The sequence below is a fragment of the Paramisgurnus dabryanus genome, chromosome 2, assembly GCF_030506205.2.
Source record: "Paramisgurnus dabryanus chromosome 2, PD_genome_1.1, whole genome shotgun sequence".
Lineage (NCBI taxonomy): Eukaryota > Metazoa > Chordata > Actinopteri > Cypriniformes > Cobitidae > Paramisgurnus > Paramisgurnus dabryanus.
This window is the reverse complement of record NC_133338.1, coordinates 3444272-3459113: the sequence shown is the minus strand read 5'-3', so window position 1 is coordinate 3459113 and position 14842 is coordinate 3444272. Positions and strand designations below refer to the sequence as shown.

The 14842-nt window shown below is 36.4% G+C and overlaps 1 protein-coding gene across 1 annotated transcript; it reads left to right on the top strand.

Moving 5' to 3' along the window:
* Positions 1 to 5725: 5725 nt before the first annotated feature.
* Positions 5726 to 13457, top strand: LOC135783458 (E3 ubiquitin-protein ligase TRIM39-like). Its single transcript, XM_065294189.1, has 7 exons — positions 5726 to 5807; positions 5920 to 6473; positions 6577 to 6672; positions 6768 to 7001; positions 11551 to 11692; positions 12360 to 12386; positions 12520 to 13457. Exons 1-7 carry the CDS (start codon positions 5738 to 5740, stop codon positions 13101 to 13103), a joined length of 1707 nt encoding a protein of 568 aa, XP_065150261.1. The 5' UTR covers positions 5726 to 5737; the 3' UTR covers positions 13104 to 13457.
* The last annotated feature ends 1385 nt before the right edge of the window (positions 13458 to 14842 follow it).

The window sequence follows — 14842 nt, the reverse complement described above, 5'->3', positions numbered from 1 at the left end:
TTTATTATATAAATCTTATCATTGATTTATGACATTAATAGTGTGTCAGTGATAAATGTTGATGATTTCTCTCTGTGTTTTTCAGTTCTGTCTGAAGAGCTTCAGTGTTGTGTGTGTCTGGATGTGTTCAGTGATCCAGTCAGCACTCCATGTGGACACAACTTCTGCAGGATCTGTCTGAAACAGTGCTGGGACAACAGTCAGATCTACAGCTGTCCATACTGTAAAGAAACATTCAGTAAAAGACCAGAGCTCAACATCAACACAACACTTAGAGACCTCACACTGATCTTTAAATATGAGCTAATAGCTAAAGGTAAAGTATAAAGATAGAGAGCAGGGACGGATAAAAAATGCTGTTTCATGTAGTTTTTATTAATGATTTGAATTATATAGTGTAAATTTGGCGTTCGATTAACATGAATGACACTTTGCTGAATAATAAAATGTATTTTAGAGTTTGTTTTCTTGCAATTTTATACATATAACATCCTGGGGACAAAAATGGCAAAGATTCGGTGGAATGGCCCATTTACATTATATGATATTAGAGGTTGTTTTGGTTAAAATGTTTTTTTTTTATGTTTTATGGCTGCTTTTTAACATGTTACAACCAAAATATGCAAGAAAGAAATCCAATTAATTAAAAATCTGATCACTTATCGTGGTCTGTCAGATAAACCGAAGGTAAATAAAAAGAAATGAATTATTCTCAGAAAGCAGCAGAGGGCGCACTAACACAACGTCAATGAAACTAAAGGCACAGATTCCTCAGGAGAGCTTCAGATAAAATCCAGCTTTTAAGTGAATCCTTGTTAAAAAATTGATATACAATTTATGATATACAATCACAGTTAAAATCATTTCGAGCCAAAGAAGATGCTTAACTAAGCTTAAAGTATAAAAGATATAAATACTCAGGGGCGTCAGTTTGTGTTAAAAAGTGGTGGGGACAAAAGATCAGATGAAAAAACATTACAGCAGGACGGGAAAAATATTGAATAACAGCGAATCAAAAATGGGCATAGTGTAGGCCGGTCAACAACAAGAAAATACTCAGCATAAAACCCTCAACAATGTCGACTGCACATATAACAGTACCTGCAACACCAGCTCAACCGAACAGTGCCAAAGCACCATACTGTAGAAAACAGCAGCATGTTAAAGATGCAGTGTGTAACATTTTTAAGGATCTCTTGACAGAAATGCAATATAATCTACATAACTATAATATCAGTGGTGTATAAAGACCTTACACAATGAACTGTTATTTGTTTATTACCTAACAATGAGACGTTTTTATCTACAAACACCGCGGGTCCCCCTACATGGAAATCGCCATTTTGTGCCGCTATGTTTTTACGGTAGCCCTAAATGGACAAACTGTGTTTTGGCACTACTGTATTTTGTCTTAAACAACAACATGTTTGTCCTGTGGCAGCTACTGTAGCTTCTCAATGTGTTTCGGTGAACGGTGGACTGATTGCAATTCACAATCTCACTGCTAGATGTCGCTAAAATCTACGCACTGCACTTTTAAGTCAATGATTACTATGAAATTCATTATATATGTAAAAGAAAACACACTATAAGCACACAACGCAACATATGTGACCCTGTACCACAAAACTAGTTGTACACTGCAAAAAAAATTCTTTGTATTTCTGTCTTGTTTTCAGTAAAAATATCTAAAAATTCTTAAATTAAGATGCTTTTTCTTGATGAGCAAAATGACCTAAGAAAATAAGTCTAGTTTTTAGGCCAAAAATACCAGGCAGTTTCTGCCTTTTCATATAGTTGGAAAAAAGATGGGACATGGCAGAGGTTCAGGCAGAGCTGGGTCTTCCTCCTCATCAACTGGTAACAGAGTCACTTACAAGATGGGGTTCACGTCAAAAAATTGATGATTAAGCGATTTCTTGAACAAGAGAGAGCCATCATCCGTGTTCTGGGTGCTGACAAGAAAACCTGCCATCTTGTTCCTATGTGGCAAGATCTGGAGGTTTTAGATGCCACAAATAAAGCTAACAAACCACTTCAGGACTTTGTTGACGCGCTGTCCGGAGAATCTTATGTATGTGAAATATTATTTGCTACCTTGAACAGAAATACAGTGACCCTGAGAATGACGAGCTCCTGGACATGGCTTCACTAATGGATCCATGTTTCTGTACCAACTACATTACCCCAGAGAAGTTGGACATTATTAAGAAAAGAGCTGTCACTGAGCTCTCTGCCATCTGCTCAGAGGAAGAAGGTCCTGCTGTACAAATGTGCCAAGAAGAACAGAGCCCAGCACCTAAGAAGAAAACTTTAGCTGCCTTCTTTAAGAAAGCAGCACCTGCATCACTGTCCCACCAGTCAGTAAAGAACAAAGTCTAGGCAGAGCTCACCACCTACTTATTGGGTACTGAGGTGGATCCTGACACTGACCCACTTGAGTGGTGGAAGCAGCATCAACCCAACCCCACAAGACTCAGTTGTCTGGAAAGAAAATACCTGGCTATTCCATCAACTAGCGCCCCATCGGAGAGGGTCTTTAGTGTGGGTGGTGGTATTGTCACCTTTAACCGAGCTTGCCTCAAGCCTGCTGTTGTTGATTGGCTCATTTTCAAATGTTCAAATTTGTGTCTTTGTGCCAAGCAGAAAGCACTGTTTTGAGAAAAAAATGATGATTAATCATAAACTACACACGCTTTTCATGTAATTTAATGTGTCAAAACTTCAGTTACAAATAAGAAATTTTAAAATCAGATTTTTTTTCTCAAGTAACCTTTGTGTGTATATGACCAACACAATCTTATGGCAATTCGTATGTATTTTACAAGGTGGCTAATTCTTATTCATTCGTACGACCACATTCGTAAGTTTTTGTATGATTTGCTTTTGCCCCTGTGACGTTGGGGTTAAAGGCGGGGTTAAGAATGTGATTTCATTATTGTTTTTAATGATCATATGTTTTTGTACAATTCACTTCATATGAATTCATATGAATTACCCAACTTGTAAAATACGTACAAATTCTCGTGAGATCAGGCTGATATGTCTTTGTGTACTGCATAATGACATGATTTAATTTCAAGATCTTCAAAGCTATATGAGCAATTCATCAACGATCAATTAATATCAACATTGAAGACCACAACTCCCCTTCTTCCACACACTTTATCGCGTCATCAAACTACGCCGTTGTTGTTGTTGTTTAACGACCTCTAGTGCTTAAAATTGCATATAGTGCCTTTCAGTTATAATACATAATTTCTGTTAAACAGAATCAAAGCTGCCTATAGGGTGATACAGGTCGTGGGATAACCCTGAAATGTTCATGACCTCCTTTGGTTAGTCCCAGCCTGGGTTACGACATCAGATTATTTTCTTTTCACTTTATCGTGGCCACTTTCTAAAATCAAAATCAAAATCTAGAAATGATAGACACATGTTATGTCTGACTCTTTTTCTTAAATGATGCGTAAGTAATAATCCTTTCCAGCTGTTAAAGTAGCCAGTAATTGTTGTGCTGTTATGGTTAACACAGACAACCAGGAACCGTTTCCAGCTAAGTTCTTTTAACCATTGATCTGTGTGCCCCCTCACTATGCCTGAATTAAAAATGGGGGGCATCAGTGGAGAAAATAGTATTTACTGTACCGGGTTATAAATATAAATGTTCCTATGCAGATGAACGTTGGAATTTAAAGCTGTCACGGTTATGAAATTTGGCTGACGGTTATTTGTCTAATAGATTGATGAGACGATTATTTAATCATTGTGACAGCCCTAATTTAAAATGTGTTTTATGCATCATATATTTAATATCTTTAGCTTCACATTACCAGCAAACCGTCATGCTTCTTAAAACAATATCTGAATTTAATCTCCAAAGAAAGAAGAAATTTCCATAATATGAAGAATTTTAACTAGCAAATATACAGAAATCTTTACAACATAACACATAAGAAAGAGACAAACTTCAAAAGGACTTAATATAGGTATGAGTTTTCAATAGATGCTTTCATTGTTGCATTGCAAAGAATCTTACTGACATCTTTTAACATCTTTTGGTTTGCATTATAGTAACTTATAGTAAGATATTGACTTTATCATCAAAATGGTTTTATTAATTTGAACAGCGTACAACATAAACGCGTCTTGTGTGTAATAAAACATGGTACTATCCTGATAATTAATTAGAGAAATTAGACAACTAACCATGATGTGTAACACTGGTATCTCACAAAATATGTGAAATAGTCACGCTTTATTTTGCGAGGGAGTGTCACGTATTTCCACCATTTTACGTGCCCTTGCCACTCATTTATTTTCCGTGTCAGTATCACGTATTGGTTACTCAACAGTTTTTCCTATTTTCTTACAATTGTCCCTTAGTTTGGGGTTAGAACAACTTTCTGTTACATAAAATGACATCCTTACCCAAACCCAACTCTAACCCTAACGTCAGGCGACGATGGTTTAAGAAGCATACGAATAAATAGAATAAACCAAAACTTGAAGTGAAATCCTAACACAAACAGCAAATCTAACCCCAGACCGAAGCAACAAAGGAAAAACAGTTGAGTAACCAATATGTGAAACTGACACAAAAAAGAAACGTGACAATGCCACACAAAACTGAGGAAAATAATGCGTGACTATTTCACGAAAATGTATGAGATCATGTTGGTTTAAAATCCTGTATAAATTAATTTAGTAATATAAGAAAGAATAATTGACGACTTGCAGATTAATTATTTGAAAATAAAAAATTTTAAATGCACACATGTTATATCGATGCACGACACGAAGGGGACCCTGCTAAAAAAAACAATAGACACCATAACAAAAATTCTATTGGATATATTGGTTTAAATGGGAATTTTATTGGTTGTATTGGAAACTATAATGGTCTCTGTTGGTCTCTATTGGTATGTATTGGGTTCTATTGGTGGGGCCATTAAATCCTAATAGAATATGTCCCAAAACACACTACAAAAGGGAATTTTGTAGTGGTTTTGATGGTAAAAGCTAATGGTTCCTGTTGGTATTTTAATGGAAACTATTAGAAATTTTCAGCAGGGAGTAAATTATTCCACTTGATCTAAATTGGATATCTTTTGTAGGTCACCATATGAATCTGATGCTTCTTACACATGGGCGGAAAGTATAAATATATAATCTACATTATAACTGCATGCAGTACAAACTTTACACACACCACAAAACATGGGAGGAGCTTTGACACGATGGGTGTGACAGCTTTCAGTGAAAATGAAACTAAACTGACAATCAAGCTGCAAGAGTTTAAACTCTTTATCTCTTCAAGAAAGAAGATATTTGAGACTTTTAAAGCCGTACATGAACACATTTGAGACGTATTTACAGGTAACATGATGAAAATATATGAGAAATTTCTCTGAACAAGTTTCTAATGTTAGTGTTCTGGTTCAGTAGAGTTTATGTCTAACCAGAACACATTAGACAAAGTCTGGTTAATGTATGAGTCAAACTAGTTTATCATTTTAATCTACAGTAAAAGTATAATATTATTTATTAAATGTAGACTGTAACATTTGTTTCATTGTAAATCAACGTTTAATGTTTGTTGTCATTGAGTCACACGGCTTAAAGTGAACCAGGAAGTACAGTATGTGAACTAAAGACAGAATGAAAAACTGAAACGCTGTAAAATGTGATTTGTGTTGGGATTGTTTCCTGAAAAGTTTTAAAGAGAAGACGAACAATGGCAGAATCTTCACCAACATCACCCAAACCAAGACGGACCAGAAGAGAGAGTATGACTGAACCTCCATGTAAGCAAACAACACAAAGCACATTATTTATTATATAAAATCTTATCATTATCTTAAGATCAAAAACATAAACTGTTAGTGATAAATGTTTGTGTGTCTGTGTGTTTTCCAGTTCTTTCATCCTCCAGTGTTTCTCTGTCTGAAGAGCTTCAGTGTTGTATTTGTCTGGATGTGTTCAGTGATCCAGTCACCACTCCATGTGGACACAACTTCTGCAGTATCTGTCTGAAACAGTGCTGGGACAACAGTCAGATCTACAGCTGTCCATACTGTAAAGAAACATTCAATAAAAGACCAGAGATCAACATCAACACAACACTTAGAGAGGTCACGCTGATCTTTAAAGAAAAGTTCAGTCTGAGAAGATCTGAAGTCCTCTGTGACATCTGTGATGAAAGAAAACTGAAAGCCCTGAAGTCCTGCCTAACATGTCAAGCATCTTACTGTGAAACTCACCTGGAGCCTCACCAGAGAGTCCTGAACTTAAAGAAACACAAACTGCTGGATCCTGTGGAGAATATAAAGGACTATATATGTGAGAAACATGAGAGACCTCTGGAGCTCTTCTGTAGAGATGATCAGACACGTGTTTGTGTGTTTTGTACTGATGGAGATCACAAGAATCACAACACTGTTCCTCTAGAAGAGGAGAGTAAAGAGAAGAAGGTACGAGTTCATAACAACATTAATACATGCTTTATTCATCTGTTATACATATTCAAACAACATGATCTTTTGTCAGAAGATGATCAAATGTGTCTGTCTATAGACTCAACTGATGAAGACACAGACAGACATTCAGCAGATGATCCAGAAGAGAATCAAGAAGATTCAAGACATCAAACACTCAGCAGAACTCAGAAAAGTGAGTTGAAGATGTGAAATATTTGATGGATGATAATGTTTTGATTTGTCTTATAAATAAAGGTGATGAATTGTAATGAAAAACTGATTTCTCAGAGAAGCGGAGAGCAGGAGAAAGCAGCGAGTGTTGAGGTCTTCAGTGATCTGATCAGATCCATTGAGAGATGTCAGACTGAGCTGCTGGAGACAATGGAGGAGGAACAGAAAGCAGCAGAGAAACAGGATGAAGATCTCATTAAAGATCTGGAGCAGGAGATCACTGAGCTGAAGTTGAGAGACAGTGAGCTGGAGAAGATCACACACAGTGAAGATCATCTTCATCTCGTTCAGGTATCTCTTTCTCTCTCTCTTACGATGTAATTGTTGGGGTGAGCATGTGGACTGAGTGGTGCGAGTGCGTTTGTAAGTGAAACTTTTTTTGGCTTTCTCTTTGTGGTTGTTTATCTGTTGTTGTTTTTAAGTTTACGTTGGTAGTTGTTTGGGCCGCATCCTACCTGTTTTTATCGGGAGCATGACGGCCATGCGCTCACAATTTTTGAGTTCATCGACCCGGAGTCATGAAGTGAAAGATGCGTCCGCAGTTGGTGTAGAGAAATGCTGCCGATTGGCAGAGGTTATAGACCAGGTTATACATCTTGAACAGACATACTGTGTCTCTGGTAGGTCAATCTTTGATAATGTTTCCCTGATTATGGATATTCTTGATGTCTCTAAGATGCTAAATTTAGATTGTGGTTTGATATTATTGTATCAAGAGAAGGCTTTTGGTCGTGTTGAGCATGTTTATTTATTGGGGGTTTTGGAAGCTTTTGGTTTTAGATCAGAATTATAGAAAAAGTTCTCTGTAGTGATTTTTCAAGCATTCTCAAGATCTACAGTGGTCTATGTGCTCTTTTTTGAGTTTGTACAGGGGTCTTTTTAGGCGATGAGACCAAAGTTCATAAAAACTGGGAAGGTCTAATTGAAAAAGTCAAAAGACAGCTAGAAAAATGGAAAATTTTGTCTCCAAAATTGTCATACAGAGGATGTATTTTAATTGTTAATAATTTAGTGGCATCTTCCTTATGGCATAAGTTTGCTTGTGTAGATCCTCCTTTCCAACTGCTTTCAAAAATCCAGACTATTCTGGTGGATTATTTTGGGTTTAGATTCCATTGGGTCTCACAAAATTTATTGTTTTTGCCCAAGGAGGAAGGTGGTCAAGGACCAATACACCTTCAAATCAGAATTGCAGCCTTCCGTTTGCAGTTTGTGCAAAGACTGTTGGATGGACCATCAAATTTTAGCTGGCGTGCTGTTTTTTGATAGCCTGGGTGCCAGCCCAACTTAGCCCCGCCCACAACGTTTCAGGTTAGGAAGTTTGGTCTGGTGCCGCTCCGTTGTGGCGCAACTATACTCGACGCAAAATTGGTCGAACCAATCACATTGTCAGGGAGGGCTTTATACGATGATGGACCGATGGTTATCAACCACGTCACCAAAGAACGCTTGTGTTGAATCTGATTACAACAAAGATGGCTGGCACTGTTGAATTGAGATGTGTAGATTCTGCCATTGAGTCTGTTCTAGAAGATATGTACAGTGCATTGATTTTAAAAGAGGAACAGAGAAATGTGATCAAGGCATTTGTTGATCGGAAAGATGTTTTTGCCGTCCCTCCTACGGGATTTGGCAAAAGTTTAATTTATCAGCTGAAGCGAAGCAACTCGGCGTGCACGACAACATGGATATAACTAGCGGTCATTGCCAGCTCCTTTTCGAAAGCCCGTGGATGAAGTTATTATGAGAGATTGTCTGACTTTATGACTTAGTAAATAACTCACAATGTCGTGAGTTATATGAATTAAATGTTCTAAACATAGTAGGTGTTGATGTACTTTCGCTAACTCAGACAGATCATAATGTTAGTTTCATTGTAATAACTAGCAATTCAGATCAGGCTGCAAAAGGACAGATGCCATTTTAACATACATCACACACTCCGTTGCTCTGATTGGTTGTAGGTCTATCCAATTGAGTGCAGAGGCATTTTTTGTCTTGCCTTAGTTTCTAAGCCTGATTTTACACAGTTTGCAGGGTCTTCTTTCTTAAAGCTCTACTGTGTACTTTATTGAGTTAATTCTTAACAAAAACCCATGTTTTCTTTCAAAAGTATGTGCTCATTCATGTGTAATTACTTCCCACCCACTAATGAAAGTATTCTCGTAAGTGTAGAATCTGCTATTTAAAATGCATACCGTCGAAGCGCTCTCTGGCTGAATCCATGTTGTGCCTCCATCTTTGAAATACATTCGCCGACGAGGGACATTCCTGAAATTCAAGCTCCGCCTTTCGCGCTTTCACTCTACACTCATGCTGGCCGATAGCTGAAGCCTCCGGAGGTTGCATGTGTAGGCGGTATACGTCATCAAGACAGTCTTATTTCAGAATATTAACAATTATAAAGCTGACAATTATTTTTAGTTAATTGTAAATTTATGTAATATGCGTATGACTTGCGAATGTAATGCTCAGTTGATTAAAATAAACCAGGCTTGATGACGTATCGTATCCAGCCTGTGACCTGCGTAGCTGAATCCTTCGGATTTTACAACAACCGCACACCGTGATGAACCTGCGATCTAATGCTTTGATTTGAAAGCCTGTTGAAGACATATTCTCGAGGACATTAAAACAAATCGCCAAGGAAGCGAAACGGGGATTTTAAACGACAACGCGACAGGAAAAACATCAAGACCAAAGTCACTATTGGAGTTAGTTTTCCAAGAGGGGGCTCAAGGGACACTGAAGTTGCACTTTCTATATTCTCCACAGGTAATTCAGCATATTCGTTTACATCTATACAGTCCATGTTGTAAACTTGAAGTTTTATAGTTCCTTGGCTAACTTTAGCATGATTATGCATAACACTTGTTAGTGTAAACATGCATGTGGTTTAATGTGTCCGAACAGACACACGCCGTCTCTCCGCCCATTTATGTAATCTGAGGTACTGAGATAAATGTTTTTCATCTTTTCTGACCTCTAGCACAAACACACGGTGACAGCGCTATTTTTAGCCTTTCATTGATAAAAGCGTCTGATCTGCGCGTCTTTCGTTTCATTTTACAAGCGTGTGAAAGTTGCGCGATCTTTTTTCACCAATATGAGAGAAAGCTCTTACATATACACGGACATGTAACGTTTACTTAAAACATAAGCATTGTACTCTGACATAATGTCTGACATAATACTCTGATAAAAGCGTCTGATCTGCGCGTCTTTCGTTTCATTTTACAAGCGTGTGAAAGTTGCGTGATCTTTTTTCACCAATATGAGAGAAAGCTCTTACATATACACGGACATGTAACGTTTACTTAAAACATAAGCATTGTACTTTGACATAATATTAATTCGCGTCCATTTAAACCCGTCATGGTTGCTTTTTGTATGTGATTTTAAGCGGACATATCATGACAATCAGACTTTTTTCATGTTAAACATAAATCGGTGTGCTTTGATGGATCACAGGCAAAGGACATTGCAAATTGTTCATTTTTTTCTCATTGCTTTTGCTTTGTAGCTACTGGAAGCCATGTTAACCTTGGCATGACACGGCCGGGCCACCGTACGAGTTAAAACGCGTTCCGAATGGGGGGGGCTAGAAAGTATTATTCAGTTGCTTGTCATATAGACTTTCACCGCTAGATGGGAGTAGATCTTACACAGTGGAGCTTTAAGCACTTTTTTTAATGGATCCCCTAAAACTGGATATCTCCATGTTACCAAGAACATTTTTAATGTTTGGAGTCTATGTTGTTCAATGACCAGAAAACTCACATTCCCTTCATTGGCTACTGGAGGAGCCTTTAATCTATGGCTCCCGGTTAGACTTAACAGGCAATTCTTTTTTCCTGGACTTAGTAAATTGTTGATTGAACAAAACATTGTTAATCTGAGTCAGCTACTGGACATATGGCCAGATTTTAAGAATGAAGCAGCATTAGCTCAACATTTGGGAATCAGATCTATTCGTCTGGTCACCCAGTTGCTCATGAAATGGCAAGCTGCGCTTAAATCAACTGAAATGGAGTTGTTAACAGACTATTGCGTTAGTTCCCGAGTTCCTAAGACTCTTTTCCTGATTTGCTTTTGTCCATAAATGTTGAAGGAATTACCTCTCCTTTCATTAAAATGTTGCATCTATGTGTAAAAACCTTTTTTAAGTACCGATAAATCTTTGTACAGATCTTGTGTTTTGCATAAAACCTGAGTGGAGGTCCTTGTATAAACCACCTTTGATCAAGGGAACAGGTGATTTGCAGTGAAGAATACTTCATGGTGCTATCACAGTTAATGCTTTTATTTCATGAGGTTGATTCTACATATCCTTTCTGCTCTGATAAAGAAACTCTTTCATGAATTGTTCTAGATTGCAACCTTTATTTCTAGTTGTAAGTAATGTTTTTAGGAGTTGTTATAAGAATTTTTCTCTGGAGACGTTTATTTCGGGGTTCAAATATGAAAAAACTTGTCAACTTCTGAATTTTGTTCAAGTCCAAGCAAACTGTCCATTATTGTTATGATTAATTTTCTTTACTATAAGTCTATTGATGATGTGGTCACATTTGAATGTATTTGGTGTTGTAATGAGGCTCTGTTATTGAGGGTGAATTGATGTTTATGCCAAATTTATAATCGTTTTGTCCTCTTTTAACGGTTGTAAGAGTCCATGGTGAATAGGAGTTTTTTTGTGTAAAAAAAGTCTAATAAAAATTCTCTCTCTCTCTCTTTCTTTCTCTCTCTCTCTCTCTCTCTCTCTCTCTCTCTCTCTCTCTCTCTCTCTCTCTCGCTCTCTCTCTTATGCTGATGTAATTCTCATCTCTCTTTTCTGCTGTAGATTGACCCATCATCCCTGTACAGAGTTCCAGACATGAAGAACTGGTCTGAGATCAGTATGAAGACTCATGTGAGTGTGGAGACTCTGAGGAGAGCTCTGACTCAACTACAGGAGGCTCTCAATGAGAAACTCACTCAAACTGGTAAGTGAATATTAGTCATCAAAACTGAAAGATAATTGTGTTTTTTTTTTAGAAAAATGTGCCATCAAAGTAAGTACATTTGCAAAATTAAATAAATATGCTTTAATTGCATTCCGTTTAATTTTTAGGGGTTGAATTTTCATAATTTTTTAACTTTTTTTATATGGCCATTGCCGTGGAACTTTTCTCCTTCATCATTTATAGTTTTTATAATATTTATAGTTTTGCTTTTTTCCCAAACCCAAAGTGTTAATCTTAAAATATAAAAATCCATAAAAATGTTTGAAATGTAAACAAACATTATTATTTTGAAAAGAAAGAGTAGTGATGTAAATATGAGTTAGATTTAGTAAATATGAGTCTTGCAAGAATGCAAAAAAAAACAAAAAACATTTGTTTGCTTTTCATTTTTTCCTCAGATATTTTACCCCTCTGTTTATGAAGTTTTAGAAAAATGACAAAATGCAGAAAAATGAATTTGCATGCCCTTTCACTGTTAGAGATTATAATCAAAACCTCAAAAAGTCCACATGTAACTGCCAATAACTGCAAATATAAAGAAATCATCCACTATAGAGATACAATTACTGATCCTTGTTATCTTTCAGTGTTTTTAAGTTTATTCTGTAAACTCTTGTTGATGTTTTATTGTGATTTGTGTTGACAGAGTTGATGAAGATGCAGCAGTATGCAGGTACAATGTTTGATCTACACTCTTCTCTCACATTCACTAACAATAATACTTTACATACACAAACTCATCTCTACTATTATAAACACATCAACATCTTTATATTGTCATTCATATTCTCTCATCTCTCTCTCAGTGGATGTGACTCTGGATCCTGATACAGCTCATCCAAATCTCATCCTGTCTGAAGATAGAAAACAAGTGAGACATGGAGACATTCAACATAAACTCCCAGATAATCCTAAGAGATTTGATAAGTGTGTCTGTGTCCTGGGAAAAGAGGGATTCACCTCAGGGAGATTTTATTTTGAGGTTCAGGTAAAGGACAAAACTGAATGGGATTTAGGAGTGGCCAGTGAATCTATTAACAGAAAGGGAAAGATCACAGCGACTCCTCAGAATGGACAGTGGTCTATGGCTCTGAGGAATGAGAATGAATATAAAGCCTGGACTGGTCCTTCTGTCCCTCTGTGTCTGAAAGTGAAACCACAGAAGGTCGGGGTGTTTGTGGATTATGAGGAGGGTTTGGTTTGTTTTTATGATGTAGAGTCCAGGTCTCATATCTACTCTTTCACTGATCAAACTTTCACTGAGAAACTCTTTCCTTTATTCAGTCCATGTGTTAATTATAAAGGTAAAAATTCAGCTCCTCTGATCATCTCACCTGTTGAGAGTAATACATTCAGAGTAATACATTCATCACAACACTTTGAACAGTAACTTGACTAATGGTCTTTAGCAGAGTATGTATACTGTATAATAAAATGATATAACAAAATTAAATAAAAACCTGAGCTTAATTTTTAAATATGAGTTGGGTGGACTTGGACATTACTTAGTAAATGTTAGGTGAATTTCTTACCTCAGACGTTACTTAAAAATGTCCTGAAATATAATTTACATAAGTTTTCTCTACCTCAGATATACAGTACAAAAAATTAATCAGAAGTTTTTATTTTTGGTGTAATGAGTTTCATTCATTTATAAAATGCACATTATTACACATCTATAATTTGCACAAAAAAAATAGGCATAACATATGGATTTACTAAAACCAATAAACAATAAATAATATCAAAACCTCTGTTTATTGTCATTTATCAGTGCATTCATTTGATCATTGTTTAATATTCTGAATTAAAGGTCAACTGAGTAGACTTTTAACGACATCTAGTGGTGAGATTGTGAATTGCTAGGGCTACTGTAGAAACATGACAGTGTTAGATGGCGACATCCATGTAAGGGAACCTGCCGGTGTATGTAGATAAAAACGTCTCATTATAAGGTAATAAAAACGATACAGTTCTTTATGTAAGGTCTTTATAATATAGTTTTATAATATGGTGTTGGAAATATGGCAGCACAGTAAGGGGACTTCCTTAAAAGGACTTTGGTCATAGGGACTCTTGGACATTTAAGGCGGACATGGTTCCCATACCTTCAGTATGACCTTCAGTCTGGCTATATGAAACTATCCAATATAATCAAAAAAGTTGAACCAGAACAAAATAAAGAGCAGGTGATGATAATAAATGTTTCCTCTCATGTGAAATCTGGAGGTGAGGTGTAAACATGATTGAGAGAACAAAAGCAAGCAAGAGGGGCTTTTTTGTAGATTGAGTAATGTGTTGATTATAAACATCATCAGATTTGGATTGAAACGCAGACAATCTTTCTATAATCTAACAACACAGAGATCAAATCACAACTCAAACGCTTTAAACTCTTCCTGTAAATAGATACACAGATGTCTGCAGATAACTTTTAATTTGTAAATGTGAACAAACTTAAAACAGTATGAGCAATAGTAATGTTGTCTTGATAAACACTGCTAGGATTAATTAAGGAAACTGGTAGCATTACAACGAGACTGTTCCTAAAAACATATCAGTCTCAAGATTCATCCTCACCTCCTTCATCTCATGATATCTGTAATGTTTCAGGAGCATCAGATGATTAATAACTGATTATTTTACATTGTTATAAAAATTTTTGTGTTCAAATTAATAAATGAAGTCATATACATCTGGGATGAAATGAGGATGAGTACATGTAAGGAATAATTGATAACGGACCTTTAAACTATTAGAAAAAAATGCAAACACAAGATGGTAATGCAGAGCGGCTGTTGCACATTGGTTTGCATTATTTTCTAATAATTCAATGGTTGAGTCTGCTTAAAGAGTTTGAATAAATACAGATTGATAAGTCTACTTGTTCACGGGATTTTTTGGCCTCATTAATGTAAACATATGAGCATGATGGGTGTGCTGTGGCAGATTGTGAACCTTTCTTTTATTTCGGTTAACATAGAGAAGTGATATCCATGCAGTCAACATATCTGTAACAACTTCATAGGTGTGTGTTTCCTGAAATATAATTGCACACTTTTAATCTTTGTGCAGCTTAAACCTAAATGTAAAAGTTTCTTTGGAGTAATATGAGGTATAATTTATAAG

What these genes read in the sequence shown, in the direction of transcription:
- LOC135783458 (XM_065294189.1), top strand. Translation starts at nt 5,738, where the DNA reads ATGGCAGAATCTTCACCAACATCACCCAAACCAAGACGGACCAGAAGA. An exon ending in AGGAGAGTAAAGAGAAGAAG is followed by an intron (nt 6,474 to 6,576) that starts GTACGAGTTCAT and finishes GTCTGTCTATAG; the next exon opens with ACTCAACTGATGAAGACACA. An exon ending in TGAGAAACTCACTCAAACTG is followed by an intron (nt 11,693 to 12,359) that starts GTAAGTGAATAT and finishes TTGTGTTGACAG; the next exon opens with AGTTGATGAAGATGCAGCAG.